General features: G+C 39.2%; 1 protein-coding gene across 1 annotated transcript in view; it reads right to left on the bottom strand.

Moving 5' to 3' along the window:
- Positions 1 to 9,165: 9,165 nt before the first annotated feature.
- SLC17A8 (solute carrier family 17 member 8) overlaps positions 9,166 to 20,208 on the bottom strand; it is a 29,906-nt gene continuing 18,863 nt past the window's right edge. Inside the window, exons 6-12 of the mRNA XM_061356581.1 lie at positions 19,110 to 19,196; positions 18,052 to 18,191; positions 16,379 to 16,528; positions 13,521 to 13,653; positions 12,081 to 12,191; positions 10,591 to 10,718; positions 9,166 to 9,963 (exon numbers count right to left, since the gene is read on the bottom strand). Coding sequence (XP_061212565.1) covers positions 9,625 to 9,963; positions 10,591 to 10,718; positions 12,081 to 12,191; positions 13,521 to 13,653; positions 16,379 to 16,528; positions 18,052 to 18,191; positions 19,110 to 19,196 — 1,088 coding nt within the window. The 3' untranslated portion in view covers positions 9,166 to 9,624. The remainder of the gene's footprint in view (positions 9,964 to 10,590; positions 10,719 to 12,080; positions 12,192 to 13,520; positions 13,654 to 16,378; positions 16,529 to 18,051; positions 18,192 to 19,109; positions 19,197 to 20,208) is intronic.

Below are 20,208 nucleotides of genomic sequence, written 5' to 3'. Positions count from 1 at the left end.
AAAATTAATAGAGGAAAGAAAATGCACATAGCAACATTAGTGTTTAAAAAGAGGAAATATTTTTCTCTTGGGTATGTAATATCAAAGGGAAAATGTACATACACCCTGGAACTGCATTATTTGTCCTCCACATCGAATTCATTCCAGAGAGGGCCAAGAAAGGATATACTTAGCTCTTACTACTTTCAATTTAGTCCCAAGAACTCAAAATTGTGAGGGAATTGCTATTTTCCCAGTGACTGAACTGCTATTCAAGCAGATGATGAACTGTAACCTTAACTATACGATACCTTGTCACTGCTATAGCATGGTACCCTCTATATTAAAAAAATGTTCGCTCTGAAGAAACATCAGTTCTGAAATCTTTCTGGAAAGTTTGACAAAGCATAACCCTGTGGCGTTTAAAGTTGATCTAAACATTGAATTTACCAAAAAAACGCCTCTCCTCTGACTTTAAATATTACACAGAAATAAATTTCCTGAGAAAGAGGATAATAAATAAATATCATAGACTGTAAATAAGCAGTAGAACAGAAAAATGTTGGTACTTCAATTTATATAAAACTCAGAGAACTGTATTTTCTATACTTCATACTTTCTAAATCTCTTTTAAAACTAGCATAGTTGATAGTCATCAGTTTAATCATTAACTTGTTGCTTAACCTGTCTTGTTACTTAGGTCTTTAAAAGTCAACAGATAATAATATGAAATAAATAAAACCTTTGCCACTCATTCCTACATCAAGTTTTACGTAACTCTCCTAAATATGAGTTGCAATAGAAACCTTTGAACAGCATGCCAGTAAAATGGACTTTATTGCAAAGAAGCTGATAAAGTCCTGTTTGGAATGTTGTCAACTTATTCCAGGAATTTAACTGCAATTAACCAGATACTTAAGGCTTCTTGAATGTAATAAATCTCTCTTCTGTAAATATACTGCTCCTCATTTCTTCAAAAGGAAAAACTTGGTCTATAAATGGCCAAGATACAGTCCTTCTTTTTTTTTTTTTTGAGATTGCCAATGAAAGTGGGCGGAGACATGACAATTTCTGTAATGGGAAAGTCAGCCAGGAGATGCTAAAATGACAAGAGACCTTGACTGCGTTTACACCTGACCTTGGGTTACTTCAATGCAGTAACCGAGGTGTGAAAAAAAACAGTTTTCCTGTACTTACCCTTGATCCCTCCATTTAATATCACAGTTTAACGGTATTTTAGCAGTCTTCTTCCTAGTCCAGTTTTATAAATTAATCAAAAATTTGAGTGCCTCTATTTTTTGCTTCTAGATGTTGGATACTCATGTACTTGCCACTGAAAAAATTAGCTGCTTCCTAATGCATTGGCATGGGGGTAAGAGGAGAATAAAAGGAATTAGAAGTCTATGTGCAGTCGCAGGCCTCTGTTCTCACTAGGGTTATGGAGGTGTGTGATAGCTCATATTACTAGAGTTCTGCCTTGGGTGTATATAGGCTCTTGGGAAGGACAGGCTGGGTCAGCAAGTAGGTGGAATTGTCCTGTATCTGACAGCAGCAAGCATGCATGGAGCTCTGCCTTGGGATGGAGTTTAAGCCAGTTGAGAGTTTACAGGTAAGGATTAGAGGCAGACCAATGAGGGCAATGTTGTGGTGGGTGTTTTCTACAGGCTGTTTGAAAAGTAGATGAGACCTTCTTTGGACAACTGAAAGAAGTCTACCGTTTGCAGCCTGTGGTCTTCAGGAAGGACTTTAAGCACCCCAATATCCACTGGATGGACAACACAGCAGGGACAAGCAATACAAGTAGTTTCAAGTATATCATTGATGATGTACTAGTAACTGACTGTACCTGATAACAAGTGATTGAGGAGCTGGAAAGGGGACCTGCTCTGCTCGACTTGATTCTTCATTTTAGCAAGGCTTTCATCACTCTTTCCCATAACAAATTAATTGACAAAATTATGAGGTACATACTAGATAACTACACAGTGAGCTGGATATAAAACTGGCTAAATTGTTGTTCTCAAAGTTTTGGGATCAGCAGCATGAAGCCCAGCAGGAGGCAGTAATCTGTGGTATATCCCAGGGATCAATATTGGGACCAATATATATTCACGAATAACCTACATGATGGGACAGAGCACATCTTACATAGTGATAGGAAAAGAGACAGCACACATAAACTAAAATACAGGGGGAAAAGGCATCTAAATATATAAAAAAAAAAAAAATCCACTATGAGGTTGGTTAAACACTGGACTAGGTTGCCCAGATTGGTTGTGAAGTCTCCACATTTGGAATATCTCCACATTTGAAGATATTCAAAACCTAGCTGAACACAGCCCTGGCCAACTGGCTGTAGCTGATCTTGCTTCAAAAGGCAGGGGGTTGAACAAGATGATCTCCAGAGATCCCTTCCAGCCTCAACTATTCTGTGATGCTGTAAGAAGTGATGTGTTGTGGACTAACCAAATTAACCTGGGCACCTTCCACTAAGATACTAACTACAGAAATCTAGCATTCTGAACAAAACGTAACATGACTAAATAAATTGTTGAGCTTACTCATTTTGGGGAGCACACCACATGTGGAAACTCAAAATCTGTGCAAGTTAGTCAGATTTTAGTTGCTTATCCTATTTCATAGTGGTTTTGGTAATCACTAAGGAAAATAGTACTGAAGGAAATGCTAGGCTTCATAGACGTGTTTGTATCAGGCGTTCCTGATGAGAAAACCTGCATATGTGGTGTATTCAATTGGAAGGTTTGCTGACCTTTGCATGTTGCAGTAATTTGGTGGCTCAAGGAAACTTCCTGTGATTATTTTTTTCAAACTAATATGTACCTGTGTCTTCTAAAACCAATCCCAATCATTGACACAAACCAGAGAGCAACCTGTTAGCAAACTTCTCTTAACGTGCCTTTCTGAAGGGGCAGATTCTTTTGTTAAACTTTGGGGAAGTCTGTCACATTAACTGGCACGGGCAAGCACCGTGTCTTCTCTGAAAGACAATGAATTGGCTAAGAACAACTGCTAATTAATTCTCTGGGTGCCATGAGAGAGCCAGCAGGTAAGTGGCTTTGTGCCTGCCCTCATTGCTGCCTAATATATGTTGTAGTCAGTGTGGACCCTGAAGTGTTGAGGAAAAGTCACCAGAGCTGGCTGAAGTCATTCAAGCTTCTGCATAGCAAGGTTAAAAATATGTCCTCTGGCTCCACATGTGGAGGGTGCTAAGTGTGGAGGGGTGCAGGGGCCAAAGGCACAGCTCAAGAGCACTGAAGAAGGGATGGACTGGGAGCACTATGGAGAATGGACTCTGGGCTCTGGATAAAGCTTAGGAGACTTTAGTTGTGTCATAACTAAATGCAACAGCAAAGGGTGCCTGTTCAGCAAGGGGCATTTTAAGTGGCTCAGCTCAATTCATGAAGTCAGAATAGAGGTAGTCACTTGGAAACAGTATGAATGTGGATGAGGGGTGCATAAAATGACTTGGAAACGCCATCTGCTTCCCATGTTCTGACAGTTCCTGTGACCGAGAAAGAGTAGGGGACAGAGATCCTGGCTGGTTTCCCTCCCAGCTTTACCAGCGACTTTGCCCTCCAGCTCTGTCCAAGGATGACATTTCTTTTGTGCTCTGGCAGAGCAGCATGTGCAGAACAGGACAGCACAGCCTTGACCTTTGGCCAGCCAGAGCAACACCTCACCTACCCAGCATGGCCTGGCTGTTCCAGCTGCTGCTGTGAGTAGGACCCTCAGCACAAAGCGTCCCTCTTTCTAGCACAAAAATAAGGAGTTTTCTAAGAAGAGAAACCTTGCTATTCCTGACTGTGTTGCTTAGGGATCATGAGTTAGCAAGGGTCAGGAGAAGCCGCACGTGGAAAGAAGAAAATACAGATTAAAGATAGGGGTCCAGTGTGCCTGTAGCTGTTTTCTGTATTATGCCCAAAGAATTGTAACAGGTGAAGCTGCCACCAGTACAGAGCAATGGGAAATGGGAAGTGAACAGTGCAGGACAGAGGACGTTACTGAGGGAAAACGTACCTGCTGGGGTTACTCCCAGTCACCTCTGCTTGCCCCATAGGGCAGTATTATTTCACAGGAGTAGCATTACACCCATTCAGGTTGATTGTTATTCACTTGTTTATGTCCTTAACATTGTCTTTTGCGTCTACATTCAAGTTGCACATTAGTAGTGTGATTTTCCCTTGCCCACCATGAACCAGCAGGGACCCAAAAGCTGCTTCTATGTCCCTGCAGATTTCTACCAGCACAAACTACAGAACTCAACGTTATGATACAGATTTGGTGTCTCAGGACATGCAATCATCTTTCTTTTTATTACACACGGGGAGGGATCAGGTGGGAACAATCAGGCGGGATCAAAGCCCCCTCCCTAAAACAAGAGTAAGTCCCATTCCCCTTATCTTAATCATAGCATCACCAAGTTTCTCCAGCTAATTCCCTTGCTGTTCCTTACTGCTATGCCCAGCAGAGACAAAGCGCCTGTCACGGTGCTTCTGGTGACAACTGCCAGCTCCTGAGAGCAGAGCTGTCTTTAATTGGTACCTTAATATTTCCTGGTTTTCAAAAGTTGTCTTCCTGAGTTTGGTGTTCCAAAGATTCATGAGACACCTCTTTGGCCACCACAACTCTGAGCCAACAGAGATGCATTTTTCGTGAGTTCCACCTTTTTCTTAACACATACTTAAACAAAACAGCCATGGCCTGCTCAAAGGAGCTCTGAATTTGTTGTGCAGGTAGAAGTAAGCCTAAACCAAGCAGCAAAGTAGATGCTAAAAGTTTGCACAGCAAGAGGCTGAGCACTGGCTTTACTGAGTGGGTAAATATGGCTATACATAAACAAAAAGTAGTCTGTTGGCTGCTACAGATATCCAATACACTAATTAAAATTTTAGCTTTTCTTATGACCAAGACTTAAAATATCCAAATGTTATGCTCTTGGGGAAAAAATGTGTTGGCTCTTGTTATGTTATTTTAAAAACAGTTCAGCATACAGAAATACAATTTTACTACACTTCTTTCTGACAATAATTTTTTTCTTTATTCACATAATTTTGTGTATGGAAGAGCTGGAAAACTGCAAGCAGTGTAAACACTAAAACAAAGAAAGGTTGAGATAAAAAAGGGACAATTATTCCTGTCACAGCTAAACATTGTTATCAAATGGAAGTTAAGAAATAACTGATATCAGTATGTGAGTAATTAAAAGCATTTTTGTAAAGAAGGGTGCCACACTGCCTCCTGCATGTACATACAAGAGCTGCAGTAGTGTTAGTAGTGTTACCTCACTAGTAGTGCTATCTAATCCAACACAAACATTTGTATGACATAAGAATGAGGAGGTTTTAATCCCTTCATTTGTTTATTCCTGATTAAATGAGAGTCAAGCTTTGCAATGAGACCTGGGTTAACTCCCTGGACCTTGGGATGATGCAGAATATCAGGCCTTGAACCACCCTGTAGGTTTTCAACTCAAAAATCTAGAGAAATCCGAGTTCTGTTTCCAGGACTTGGAAGCAGATTTCTTATCCATCTTCAGCTGTCTGTATACATTAGCTCTTTGCTGCAACTTGTTTTCTCCTTCACCTTTCTATTCTTTTAACCAGAAGAAATACTCTCCTCTTAAAATATAAATAGCTGAATGGCAGTCTCAAGTTAAGGATTTTAATAGAAAATGGGGATAAAAATAAAATAGGAAATTTGTGGGGGGGTTGCAAAATTTTCCTTAAAATAATGACTAAATTTGGAGATCTCTGTGAGTTTCTGACAAAAGGAGTCAATTGGAAACATTCATGTGAAGCCATGATACATTTTGCGTGACCTTGAATTAATTTTTGCCTTGCTACTTTCAACTTAATTATGTTACACACATGATAATCCTCCTAGCACTTTGTTAACATCTGGAACCCCTCGTTACATGTTTTAATCCAAAAGTCTGTATATTCTTTTGGACTAAGTGATTATTACCCTGTGTAAGTTTCTATTCAGCTGAATTTTCCCTGTTTCTGTCAATTTTCCCTTTCTCATTACAAGGAATGTTTTGTTTAACCCCTACATAAGTATAACAGGACTACGAATTACCATTAAACTTCTGTTAATAGTGCCTATAAAACACCAGGGGTAAGGAAATAAAAGCTGCAGCTTGCTTTGTTAAGAAAGACCAGTGGATAACAATACTGGATAACATATACCTAGGAGTTACTGTCCTACTTTTTCTCTCCTCAGACTTAATATTTTGTGGCCTACCTATTCTACTATTTCACATTATATGAAGCTGTTTCTTCTTCCCCTAGCTTGCTTAAGATCTGTTTTATATAAACCAACTTCTGCTTCCTTCTGCAATCAGAAAACCGTTTTCAAATAAAACTCTGAGGTTTTTTGAAATGAGCAATGTCTTATATTTGAAAATATGCAGAAGTTATTTTGGACATGAGAACAGAAAAAAAGGCAAATAATAAATGAAGCTAAGTAAACTAATATTTCTCCTTAGAAAGTATCATTTGAGCTATTTGCATCTGCTGGCATTAGAGCCATGACCTTTATAGAGTCAGGTTGGGGTATGCCAGGTGTTTGCCTGAACGTTCCAAATCCTAACATGTTTTAAGAAGTCAGTTTAGAGCAGAAACACCCTCAGTGATTGTGCTTTGTCTCTTCACACAAGAAAAGTCTGTTGGAGCAGGTTGCAGATAGAGATATCCAACAAATCTGGAGCTGCAAGGACTGTTTGTTCCCTGTAAGTTGGCTTTATTCTTGGTCATACAGTATTGTGGAAGCCACTGTGCATATCAAAGTGTTGATTAAGTAACAAAGATTTCCAGGAAAGAAAACTAATTCCAACCATTGCTGATGTTTACACTTCTTGCAATGCACCTGAACAAATTAAACAGATGAAAAAGAAAGGGAAATAGGCAGCCCAAACATCTGAACGCAATTGCCTGGAAAAGCATTGTGGACTGTACATAACTTCACTAGTCTGAGATAATATTCTGCCTCTGGAAGCAGTTAAATTTAGAAAAGATAGAAAGTGCTTATTTAAATGCAAAAGCTTGCCCAAATGTTTTTAAACCATTTCTTTCAGTGCATTAAATAATGCTCAAATATCTATTGAAGTCAAGCTTCCACTGAAATAAGTCAGTGCGGCCTGTTTGCAGATACAAAACGATCCTGCTAAACTGAGCCCCTCGCTGTATCACGTGCCACTTGTGACAGTTGTGGAGCATATCTGTAAAAGTAAGAAATAGCAGTTACATTCACCAGTGAGGCAAATGAGCTCTCCTGCGCCAGCTGGCCATTTCCCAGGCTTTTGGGATGTTTGTAGTTCTTTATCATAATAGCATTCACACCCTTTGTGTTCCTCTTTGTGAGGCAGGAAAGTTACCCTTCATCATCACTGGAAAAATAATGATGCTTCTCAGAAAACCTTACTGTTTCTAGAATAGTATAGAATTGTCTGGCCTTCTCTTTCTTCTCTGCCAGACTATACTTGCAGATTCTTACAGTAAGTCCTTTCATAATATGATTTTCACTATTAAGAGTTCTTGCAGTACCACATATGAATGGTATGTGATTGGAGAGGGAGGAAGGAGCTCATTTATTTGTGCATATGCAAAGAAGTAGCCCTTTATCTGTCATAAATTGTGGTCAATGTTGCAAAATAGTTTGACAGCATGTGGACCATCTTTTGTGAAAGACTCAAGCTCCTGCCACTTAAATTCCCAAATGCTGACTGTAACCTGCAAGAATGAAGATATTTTCTTATACTTGTTCTAAATGTCAGTAGAGAAATAAGCAACTCTAGTTTAAAGCAAAGTTTAGGATTTTGAAAACAGAGTTCTTCTCTGTCCTAACAGAATAAAGCAATGAGATTTTATTTATCTTTTTTTGAGCATTTTATTAAAAAACTACATTGTGTCAAGGTAGGATTGAGCTGTACCATAACAATACCCCACAATACCCCTATCATTATCTGTTGAGACCAATTAAAAAGTTTTCACTGTAGTCAAATTAGGCATGCATCCATTTACCTTACTTCTTACTCATACATAGTTGCAGATTGGATTTTTCTGGGTAGAAAAAGGAACAAGAGAATTACCTAACTTCCTGGTTTTCCTCTTTAATTATATTTGTAGGAAAGATAAGTCATCCATGGATTCAAATGAATATACAAGTGTAATTCCACTCATGTTATTCAATTGCACTTCAACAAAATAGCAAAATGCATGTTAATAATGTTCAAATCTCATGATCATCACAGTGGCTATATATGGTACATCAGAACAATAATACTGAAACATCACAAAGCACATTGTACGCTACACAGGATAGCTTTCACTTGAATTTAATGAGGCAGTAATCATAATAAAAGACAAATTAAATCACAGCTTATTGAAATTTTCCGTTCTGAAAAGAGTATTAATGCCACAATGAGTCTCTGAGTTGCAACTATGTGAGATGACACAGCATGCTTCACTGGTTAATTCTAAAAATGGTAGAAAAAGGCTAAAGCCACTTTATACTGTCAAACATATACCAATATATGTACCAATATACCTGTGTCTAAAATAAAATTGCTTTTAGACACAGGTACTCTGTTAACTCTCAAATGGTACCATAATTCGTTTGCAGCAACAGCAAGACTGAGGCATTAAAAAGTAACAGATCGAAAACTAAAGATTACTCATGTGATTAAGGTCATTCACCTAAATGAGAACTGCTGGGGTTGAGGCCAGAAACTATCAGTACAATACTAGAAAAATATATTTGAATTGCTTGACAATAATGAATTGAGAGAGAAACCTAATCCAAACAGGACTAAGGTCTCCTTTTATAAGAATTAATAATATTGCTTCACTAACGATGATTTTATATTCAGAATTATTTCATGCCAGCACAAAATCTTTGGAAGGGGACAAATCTCAAAAGTATCCATTTTATTGCCTTATCCATGCTCTGTAGGTTATGCATATAAAGCAGACTGTCAATCGATATGAAGGAACTGCTGAAACAATGCTGTGCCATCTCTGCTACTTGTTCCTCATCCTGTTGTTAAGTGACCATTAGTAACTAATTACTGCCTGCTTTCATAAATCTGCTTTTCACTCCACCTTAATATTTTAGCATGAGTTTGTAGTTTGGCATGGAATAAGCAGCTCAAATGCCAACCTGCAGGAATCCTAAAAAGGCAAAGGGCCACTCAGAGCAGACTCTCACACGACTTGGGCCCCAGTAATTACACGGACCGCTGTGGGTCCAAAGTGGATCCACATCTGGTAGGACCTTGTCCTTTCTCTGTTCAGATGATGGGGCCATTCCTTGCTCCTACAGTCAATCCTACAGCTTGCACCAGGTAGGAGCCCTGGCAGGACAGGTCATCTCCTAACAGGCATAGAATCTCATCCCAGGGGTATACAATGGCTGAGTGAGGATTTGGTATCACTTCTCCCAGTCCCATTGCTGTTATCCCTCTTCCGTATTATTAAAAGAGAACTACCACCCCTTGTATCTAGTCACATGGCCAGATATTACACTATTGAATAAGATAATAAATATGGATACCTGATGATTTGGGGCAGCTGAGCAGAAGGGGAGATGGGAGTAGCTGCTATACAAACCTTACAATTTCAAGAATTATGACAAATCTTGAAAATTGCCATTTTCATAATGGTAAGAACTCTGTTCTTCCATGTCTTGAGTCACTTGCTTTTGCCTTCTCCATTCTCTTCTCTGTACTTCACTGTTTTGACTGGTAGCACCATACATTTTCTTTGGACTTACAAAAGTTTCATTGTTCATTTCTGTTTCTTCAGCCAGTTCATCTTGATCAATTATGCCACATTTCTCTTCATTGAGGTTTTCAGGGTCAGCCCATTCCTGCTTCTCTCCAGAAGCAAAGATAGCGTAGAATATCACTCCACTGTAATGCACCAGGGCTGCAATCAGAAAGACGTTTTGCCATTCTTCACGAGTCTGAAAGAACGGTTCAGGTCTCAATAAGTTTGCAGTAAAACAAAAATATTATTGTCTGAATTAGACCACGAATTAGAACATACTGAACAATGACCACTGTTTGATTCCTGATGTTACAGATAGCACAATTTATGAGAGTCATTGCGAAGATTTTTTCTTTTTTTTTTTTTTATAATAATGGCTAATTAAATAAAACTTGGGGTTTTTTGTTTTTTGGTGTTGTTTTTTTTTTCTGACAGTAAAGTTTCTCTCTCAAATATGAAATATTCCTGGAGTTGAAAATGCAGGGATTTCTCTAACAATTAAGTTAATCTTATTGTAGATCAGTGGTTGCTTAGGAACCCTGCCAGGGTGGGTTCCAATGCATTCCACCAAGTCCTATAAGCAGTAGTATGGAGATATTGCAGAGACTCAGCTGCAAGTAGTATAAAATAGTATCTCCCTACATAGATAATTTGTTTACGATAGCTGAGAATCATGCCACTACTATATTATAAAAGTGAATGTTTAAGACAACAGAAAATAGCTGCAGAGATTGATGATGAAATGGACTTCCCAGGAAGCTTTGAAATATCTTAACTCTTGTATTGCCTAAACCTTTTCCTAGAAAACATAGAGAAATATTACCTTATGTTTTGTCATTGCACCAACGATGAGTGGGCACACCATTCCCGACAGTGTCCCCACACCATTGGAAATTCCCATCAGAATGCTGGCGTAACGTGGTGCAATGTCCAAGTGATTCACATTGAATCCTACAGCAAATGAGAGACAACAGTCAACTACACAGGATTGTGCCACCTGGCCAATAGGGCTTCCTACAACCATTCTGGCTGAAGAAGCCTGAAAAGGTAGGAAACCCCTACTACATATATCAGAAAGAAGGGTAGTATTTCCTTGGTATTATAGATACGTTGCAACTCTTCATTCTTTTTCAAAAAACCTTTTTCCCCCACCTTTGGGGATCAGGTAGTTTGTTTTGGACTCATTTAAAGTATCTGTGCTTCCCATTTTCTTAATGCACTCAGGAAATATTTTTAATTAAGGAATGAAGGCCTCATGTTACTCAAATGTCTGATATAGTTTTATTTAGGTAGCACTGGTTCTTAATAGATGTTTTCTGATATTTGAAATAGCAGTTTAACAACATGATAAAAAAGACTATAGACTAGTATGAAAAATAATTACTCTTACTGTAGTGTATCTTCTGGGTATATATTTTATTAAGAAATAGATAAAAAAGAGGAAAAATCAGCTCCATTAATTATCACAATGTAGGTAATGAAAATTTGTCATATGAGCTATGGAAGATCACAAGGAAAGATGATGAATTCCAAGTGCATGCAATTGAATACAGTAAAAAGTTGACTGCTGGGAAATTCCTGCAATAAAAATTGATTGATAGAAATGGCCTGCCATGTAAGCATATCACAACTCAGTAGCTAATCTACTGCCCGTCTGGGTACCCTGAAACAACTGAAGACCAGCAGTTAATGTTGCTGGTCAGTTCTGTTCAATAGACCCATCTTCTTGGCAGTATGCTAGCTGATGGCCTTCCATCTTCATAACAAAACAGGATTTTATAACAATGTCTGTACTGTTGGAGTTACAAAAGTCAGCCTGAACTGATGGGACACATGAAAGTGTTAAAACCAGCTGTTTTGGTGAAAGGCTGGCTATAGGACACAACAAGAGAAAGGACTGACCTAAAAAGCAGAAACTGGCAGTTAAGGCCGGGAGCCAGGTTGCAACTGATAGCCTTTGAGCAACTATTAATTTCAGAGTTAGTCAATTTCTTTCTTCTTTTAGGGATATTGTTTATACAAGAAGAAAAAGTGGCTGACACTGTAAAAATTCATTAAAAAATAATAGCACAAAGCTGATGTAAACTGGAATCAATAAAGCTCAGCTTCTCTCAAAGCTTCATGTCCTATGTGCAACATGTTTTATAGATATTGAAGTAAACTATTTCTGATATGGAAAAAAATAGGGAATACCTCATAAACAGCTACATCAAGAGCAAACAGAATGATAGAAATTATGACAATAGCAACAGTGGGGACAACAACATCACTTTTATCAGTAATAGTAAGACCAAGAATAAGATAAAGACTTACCTGAAATTGCAAACCCACTGAAGCCCACTGCTAACACCAGAAATGAAATAGCCACACCTTTTGTGTGAGAATAACCAACCACCAAAAGCAAGGTTGCTTCCATCCCAAAGCCTTCAAATGAAACACATGGGAATGAATTCAATTTCAGTTACTACTGGTCATGAAGGTACTAATAAGGTCTAGGCAGAATAGCAAAGTAAAATGAGACAAAAATATTTTTTATCTTACAGCTATTCTTGAACATACTTGGAAGCTTTGTGGATTTGCAGAAAAAAAATATGAATATTTATTGTCTGAGAATATACTTTCTTCTCCCCATTGCTGTGTAAAAGACCCAAGCCATTGGTACAGTTAACTCATTGGGCAGGACAGGGAAACAATAAGAAAATGACTCTGTACAAAGCACTGAAAGATTCACAAATACACCAACATGACACGGAAAGGAGAAAAATACTTGCCTTCAATTTTCCATGGTTGTAGCAATATGAGATTTTCTTAGTAAATAGAACAGAAGAGCATTTTATATAGAGGCATGCCACCAACACAACAGGACATCCCTGAGCATGACAGGGAATTTCCAATCTCTGCCATTACTTCAAACTAACATTTCCTAATATATAACTTTACAATACTTCTGGGGGTTTTTGGTTTTAGTTTTGGTAGATTTTTCTTTTTTTTTTTTTTTTTTTTTAATGACACTGAAAATACACTGAAAATGTACTGAATTTGAGAATCCTTTATGAAGATGCCTAGCCAAGCTGCATGGCATCCCTGACGGAGGGATCTATATTTCAGGCAGCCTGTGCCATTTGTAAATACTGCAAGCCAGGAAGTGGTAGTGGAGAAGGACTCCACAGGCTATCTGGATTGATTTATTTTTTTCAAATGTAGTATCTTCCCTGTATGTAGATGTCATTGATTTTTCAGTTCAGTGACTGAACTGGAAATGAATTATTTTGTGCTGAGTTAAAATTAGTCTGTCCATCCCTTGCTTTTTCTTTTTTATCCACTTTTAGCAGCCTAAACTTGTCAGTAGGTTCTGCTGGAAGTAGCACTTGAGAACATGGCCAGTTATTGCAAGACTGTATCCACTAGGAAAAGATATCTCTAGCACCATGGTTCAGGGTTAACTTCGTCTTTACAAGTTTGCAAGATGAGGCCTATTTCATCATACTACTCTTCTGAGCCAGTCCCTATTGCCCTTTTAATTATTAACCAGGCTTCTTGCCTCTGCCCTTTTTAAAAGCATGCTCATATGGGTAAGGGTTTATACCATGAGGACATCTAACATCAATTCTCCATTAAATGCTTCAGATTAACCAGCCACAAATGCAATCTAGAGTAATTTGTCTCATTACAATTAAACATGGACAAAACTATGTTATTTGTATCAACTGCAACACACCAGTAAAATATTATATTTTCAGAATCCAACAGTACCTCCACAATTCATGACCTTCCTTACAGTGGTAGTAGTTAAAATCTTCCTGCTGCGTAAGAAGTCAGCTAGCTGCCCTCCAATGGGTACAATGATTGTCATGACCATGTGAGGAACTGCCGACAAAAGGCCAACCTGCAATTAGATAAATGAGTGCTCATGTCCTCCTTCAGGATTTAGAGGGAAGAGAACAGGAACCATTCCCATTCTTAAACTCTTCTTTTTTTCCACCATCAGACACTTTTTTGTCCTGGTTCCTTCTCTGCAAAGATTGCAGACAGGTGAAACAGGATCTACAACCAAGACCCGGGTGACCTTAAGCTGTCATTGTCCCATCTTTAGGGATTTCTAGAAGCTTGAGAGACTCCAGCATACTCTCATCCAGGTCCTAGCAGCTTTTCTCCTAGGCTTTCCCAGTAATGGCACTGTGAGCCATGGCATGGCCAGGAGCTACCAACCTCACAAGCCCTAGTCCACCACCCCTACTGAGTCTTGTAAGGTGGGTCTCATGTAGATGCTGTACCTGAGATATGAAGTTTACAGGATCCTCTTCATGGTGCCATATGTGCCCAGTCACTATTGCTGACAGCAAGGTCAGAAATAGGGTTGTTTTTTCACTGCTGGGGTCACACAGTGCCCTCCAAAAGGGGCAGTCAGTAACTTGACCCCGTGAAAAAGGCTGGATCTGTGCAGAGCATCCCTTGGCTGCCCAGTGCCTAGAGCACCAGTGAAGTGGAAAATGCTTGGGCATCTTCCTTTATTTTTTGGGGGGTAGGGTGGTGTTCCTGAACTGAACTGAACTGAACTGATGCTCTGATGGAGTTTTCTATCTCTCCAATGACCAGCAAATGAGCACAAAAAACTTGCTCTAATTTAGCTGGCTAGAATAGACTCCAAAATCTGGGTGGCGGAAGGAATACTCCTTATGAGACTGAGGGAGAAGCCAGAGCACAAGTGAGAATATTACCTTAGAAATATCATGCAATATCCCTGCTCTTACATGATTACACTAAAAAGTTGCCTAGAAGACTGTTAATATTAACTTCTATTGTAGACATCACAAAGCCCTGTCTTATGTGTTCTGATAATGGAGTGCTTTATCTTGGCTTTCATTTGCTTTTATATATCTTTTTATTCATGTTCTTAAGGAGCTCCTTTCTGAATAGAAAGTTTATTTCTGTTACCTGCCACTGTGGAAAGGAAAGAAGCACCTGCACATTATATATGGACTGAAGAACATAAGAATAAAATCTGACATTATAATAGAATTTCAGAAATTATTAACTAAGCATACATTTAAAGCCATGCATGTATTTTTAATTTTGTGGCATTAGAGCTGATAAATTGATGCTTATCTTTTAATTTTCACAGGATCACAGGATAGTTGAGGTTGGCAGGAGCCTCAGGAGGTCATCTTCTTCATTCCTCCTGCTCAAGCAGGATCACCTACAGCAGGCTGCCCAGGACAGTGTCCAGATAGCTTCTAAATGTCTCCAAGGATGGAGATTCCACAGTTGCCTCTGGGCAAACTTCCAGTGCTTGGTCACCCACACAGTAAAAAAGTGTTTTGTGTCATCTGCAAACTTGCTGAGGGTACACTCATCTCCATCATCCAGATCATTAATGAAGATGTCAAACAAAAAGGATCAGACCCATTATTGACCTCTGGGGTACGTATACCAGCAGTTAGTGGCCTCCAACAAGACTTTGATCACTACCTTCAGGGCCCAGCCATTCAGTTTTCAATCCTCACTGTCTGCTCAAACAGCCCATACATCAACAGCTTGTCTATGAGGATCTTATGGGTGACAGCATCAAAGGCCTCACTAAAGTCTAGGTAAACAATATACACTGTTCTCCCTTTCTCAACCAGGCCAGCCACATCATCATAGAAGTTTACCAAGTTGGTCAAGCATGACTTCCCCTTGGTGAATTTTCTGCCAAAAGGTTATTACTTTCTCTGTTAGCTCTGGTAATTGTCCCAGATACGTGAAAATATTATTTTGCAGAGTTTTAGTGATCAGCACATAATCCTCTAGAAACTTTTCTTTGAAGTAGTAATTCAGTGAGAAGTCTGAGTTCACTTTCTAGGATGTGCAGCCTACTTACATTGACAGTTTTACATTAGTTTTTAATTACTGAGTTACACAGAGGTGAAACTCTAGCATTAATGAGTGCTAGTTCAGAATAAACAAACCTAATTTGTCTTAATACCCCTGTCCTTCATCTCCATGCTGTGCTTGGCCATTCATTGTCATTGCTACTGCACCAGCATTACAGAAGCGGTGCACAGGTGCACAGGCTCCCAGACCACACAGGTAGTAATGCTGTTTGTTATCAGTTTACAGTATTACACTTGTTTGAAAATTACTTACAAAGTAGCAAGGAGATTACTGAAAGGAATGTTAGGAAAGCTTTTCTGGAACAATCATTTATGTTTGAAAAGGTTGGCTAACAATGATTTCTTTAATGAAGTGGCAGAGGCAGGGGATATAAATCTATACAAAATCTGTCAATGAAAAATAATGAGAAAGAAAAAAAAAAGAGGATAAAAATTACCTGACATGCAAAGCTGAATGTCCATCAGTAAACAAAATGTGCATTTCTATTCACTTGCTTTGTGGTTTTCATGATATGTGGGGTTTTAATCAACTCTTTCCCAAACAACTTCTCAATTCTTTCATTTTTCTAATAATTTGATGTTAGCAAGCTTTTTTTTCTATCAGATCACCAGAAGTACGTCATTCGAACTACTGGGAATGATCTACTGTAATGATTCCAGGGGGATCAGAAGTTCCTCAAGCACTCTGCATCTCCTAGGGTGAGGTCTGACGGTCACTGATTCATCTCAGACATTTACCTTGCTTATTGCAAATCCAAAGACTTCTTCAAAGTAAGCAGGCTGACTTATAAGGAGCAAATAGAAGGTCCAGCTTCTGCAAAAGTTTGCCACAATGATTGCATAAACTGGCATTGAAGTGAAAAATCTCTTCCATGGAGTACTAAATTTCTAGGGGGAAAAAAAATATTCAAAATTGAGTAGGCAGAGGCAGAATAAAGATCCAGTACCTTAGTATCCAGAATATCCAGTACATTGCATCCAATTTGCATTGCAAATCACTTACAATGCAAGTAAAACATTAGTGACAAAACCCAGGTTGAGAATCTTTCTTAGAATAGTTTGGAATTCTAAGATGACCACCATACTACTGTTGCCATGATTACTGAAATTACACAAAGTCGTCCAGAATCATGCTATTGGGATAACAGGATCAATAACAGGTTCAAAGAAAACTGGAGAAAACCCTGTGCCTTCCCCATTTTTAGACATGATGCAGTTCGCGACATTCCAGTGAAACGATTGAGAAAAAAAGAGTTATCTAAGAAACATGTGGTAGCACAGCAACAAGCAGATACCTGCTTTAACCCAATTCATTTCATGCAGCAAAAATAGTCTGTGGTAGATGATCAAATCTCTATAACTTGCTTTTGGCATTTCCAGTTTCTATTTATGCTTCAATACTTCATACAACAGGAACAAAGAACACTTCAGAGCCCTATTCACTTTTAATAGGATTCAAATCAAAAGCTGAAATATGTAACTAGGCCAATATACATTGACATTGTCCTTTTTTAATAAAATAGCAGCTACGTTCTACAGGCAACCGTATGCCTGCAGTCATGTGTGAACACGTGATGGTGTCCTCTGCAGTAAACCCACTGTACAACAAGGGAAAACCATGACCTGGAACAAGTATGTGTGTCTCCAGACAAGACCTGAGTGACTGCAGCCAAACTTGAGGAGCATCCAAAAGGAGAGTCTGGTATTTTACACTCTCAGTAAGGCTATTACCCAAAATATGTAAAGAAAAGAGTTTGGAGTTATTATTTTGTTACAGAATGTTTAAGAGTAAAGGCCAAGAAGAAACAGCTTATGAAGAAGCAGTTTGGTTTTCACCACTAGCAAAAATAAGTTACCAAAGGAAATAGAAGTTTGATGGGAAAGTAAGTTTTAGCTTTAAGTTTCCAGGATCTTTCAGGATCCTGTTAGAGAGAGGATGAGAAGTCTTAAGGAGTTGAGCTGCTGCAAGAGTTAACAGGGTAGAAACCCTTTCCTTAAGCTTTCAGAATTGCAATCATCCTTAATAAGAGCTCAAAAGACAGCTGGATAATTTAACATCTGCAACCAGTTTCTTCTTTAGCAATTCCCGTTAATATTTTTTCAAACATGCATAGTAATTACTCAAGAGCAGGAGAACAGAGTGTGTGGCTCCCCCTCTCTCCCCACTCCCTTCCCTAGATTAGGGAGGCCCTATATGCCAAGAGCTGAAACAGCACTGTGTGTTTTGCCTGTTGAACTTGTCCTGTCCAGCTGCGTGACCCTGATTTTTGATTTTCATAACAGAAAAAGCCCCTAAACATCAACAGAAAATAGTTGTGCTGCTCTTATGCAGCTAATAGTATGCATCCCATCATATCTGATCTTGTGTGAAGTGCTCACAAATTATAACCAGAAATGCCCTTTTTACTTACACTTGCACTAGCTAGGCTGGCTCCTTCTCCAATACTTGTTTCTATGTATATCCTTTCTTCACTGGATATTGTTGGATGTGCAGCAGGGCTCTCATAGGCATGAAGCAGCCAGAACATGTACCAAACAATCCCAAACATACCTGCAGAGGTAGGAAAAGCAAGGTTGGTTTTTAAAAGGCAATAAAGCCATATTTAAGTATCTGCAGGCCTCGAAATTTGCTTCCAAGAGCCAGTTACACCAAATCTGCATAAAAATTATGCTTGGGAAAGTAAGAAAACATGGTTACCAACTCTGCATATTGTGTGACTGTTTACAAAGCATTTGAACATTTTGTCACTTGTACTACATGATATACATGGAGCAGAGAAAATGCGGAAGGAAAGCTCTATGTGGGACCTAAGGAAGGAAAAAAGCAGAGCAGTCATAACATGGTCGCAATGCATGTAAAAGGACTTCACAGTCAGATTGCAATGGCAAATCTTATGGTACGTCCTGTGTCTCCAAACAGAGAAAACCCATCTTAACTGGGTTGCTGATGAGCAAGGCTGGGTTTGAGCCAGCTCTGTCACATACGATGAGTGGAAGCACGAGGCACCTCAGATCAGTCATGAGGCTGCACCCATGTGATGGGACCACTTTGTAAAGGTGACACTCCTTTACTGAGGGTGGGCAGCAAGGGACAGATTTCTCAGGGCAGAAGGTTTTAGAGGCATTTGGCTCCCCATCAACAGTGTATGCTGTAGCACTCGCTGTTGTGTGCATTCTAGACACATGTCACCTAAGTGTTTGTGTTACAGAGCAACCTTTTCAACTGCATCCAACCCTGTCACTGGGTGACCAGGGGCTTTAGCCTGGTCATTATCATATGAAAGCATTTTATGGCAGATGATTACAAAATAAATCTCTCAGAAGCTGCAATAAGAAGGGATTAAGTTGGAATACCCATTTGTAACCTCTTTCACTAAAACAACTTTGATCCATACTTGTTCTAGAGGTTTAACAAAATGGCTGGCAGTACCAGTCTAGTCACAGAGATCCTTCATATTAAGTAACTCACCATATATATAAAAGACGGATGACCATCCTATATACTGTACCAGCACACCTGCCAGCGGCATGGCAACCACTGCACCCGCATAAGACCCTGAGGAGAAAAAGGATTAATATAATGTCAGCTGTGATAGGCACACCCATCTTCCAGTGCAGATGATCCAGACAGGTTCTCATGGGCAGAACTGGAGGGACACATCTGGTTGGAGCCATCATGACTTCTTGATAACTTAGGGAATGGGATGGAAGGTCTACAGTTTTGCTTGGGGTGAAGGGACTGGCCTTCAGTGGTGTGGGGTCACCAGTCTCATTTTGCAGTTAGAAGGGCTGTGCCCTGTAGGTAAATGGGGTTTGAAAGTCCAAGACTGACGGCAAACCACTTTGCAGGCATAAGCTGTATGTATGCAATTAAGTGGGGAATCCCATCTATCCCTGTTGTGGCACATGAGGTGAGCTCTGGAGAACCTAATGGTCCAAGTTTCATAAGCTGTCTTGGTATCCAAAAATCCTGATGGTCACAGACAGGCTGGAAGGCTCTTCTCATGGCTCTAGTACCATGACCCCACAAATGCACAACCTGTGTCTGCTTAACCATGTTTAGTTCATATCAGTAGCAGGAATGAACAGCTGGAATAAATAGGCAGAAGTTGACAAAGGAAAAAAAGGATAAAAATATATAGAGGTTTTTGATTGGGAAATATATAATACTGGTGAAATATGTTTCTGAGTGACTTATAGAAAGAGATGAATACTTAAGTGCTTGGAAAGGGATTTCCATGAAGACCCTAGGGAGAATTCATGCAATCTGGATACTTGGTTTCGGTATGAGATGGTGCCAATGGTTTCACATGTGAGAAGTTTTGTTTTAAATTATTCTAGGAAATGAGATACTTGTGTTTTGGAGAGTATGACATACTTTAATAATGAACATTTGTCAACACTCATTAGCAAATACTTCTCTGCAATGGTTCACAGTGACCCTTCTTTGTGTCTTTGTGGAACTGGTTTTTCCTACAGCAACAGCAAAGCCCCAGGCCAGAATATAGTCAGAGAAACCAACAACCTGGTTATCATGGTGTTTGCTAATTTTTCCCTTGGTCTTGTGC

The sequence above is a fragment of the Neopsephotus bourkii genome, unplaced genomic scaffold (genome assembly GCF_033783945.1).
Source record: "Neopsephotus bourkii isolate Nb327-2 ecotype Australia unplaced genomic scaffold, CSIRO-AGI_Nbou_v1 NB_107, whole genome shotgun sequence".
Taxonomy (NCBI): domain Eukaryota; kingdom Metazoa; phylum Chordata; class Aves; order Psittaciformes; family Psittacidae; genus Neopsephotus; species Neopsephotus bourkii.
This window is presented reverse-complemented; position numbering and strand designations above follow the sequence as displayed.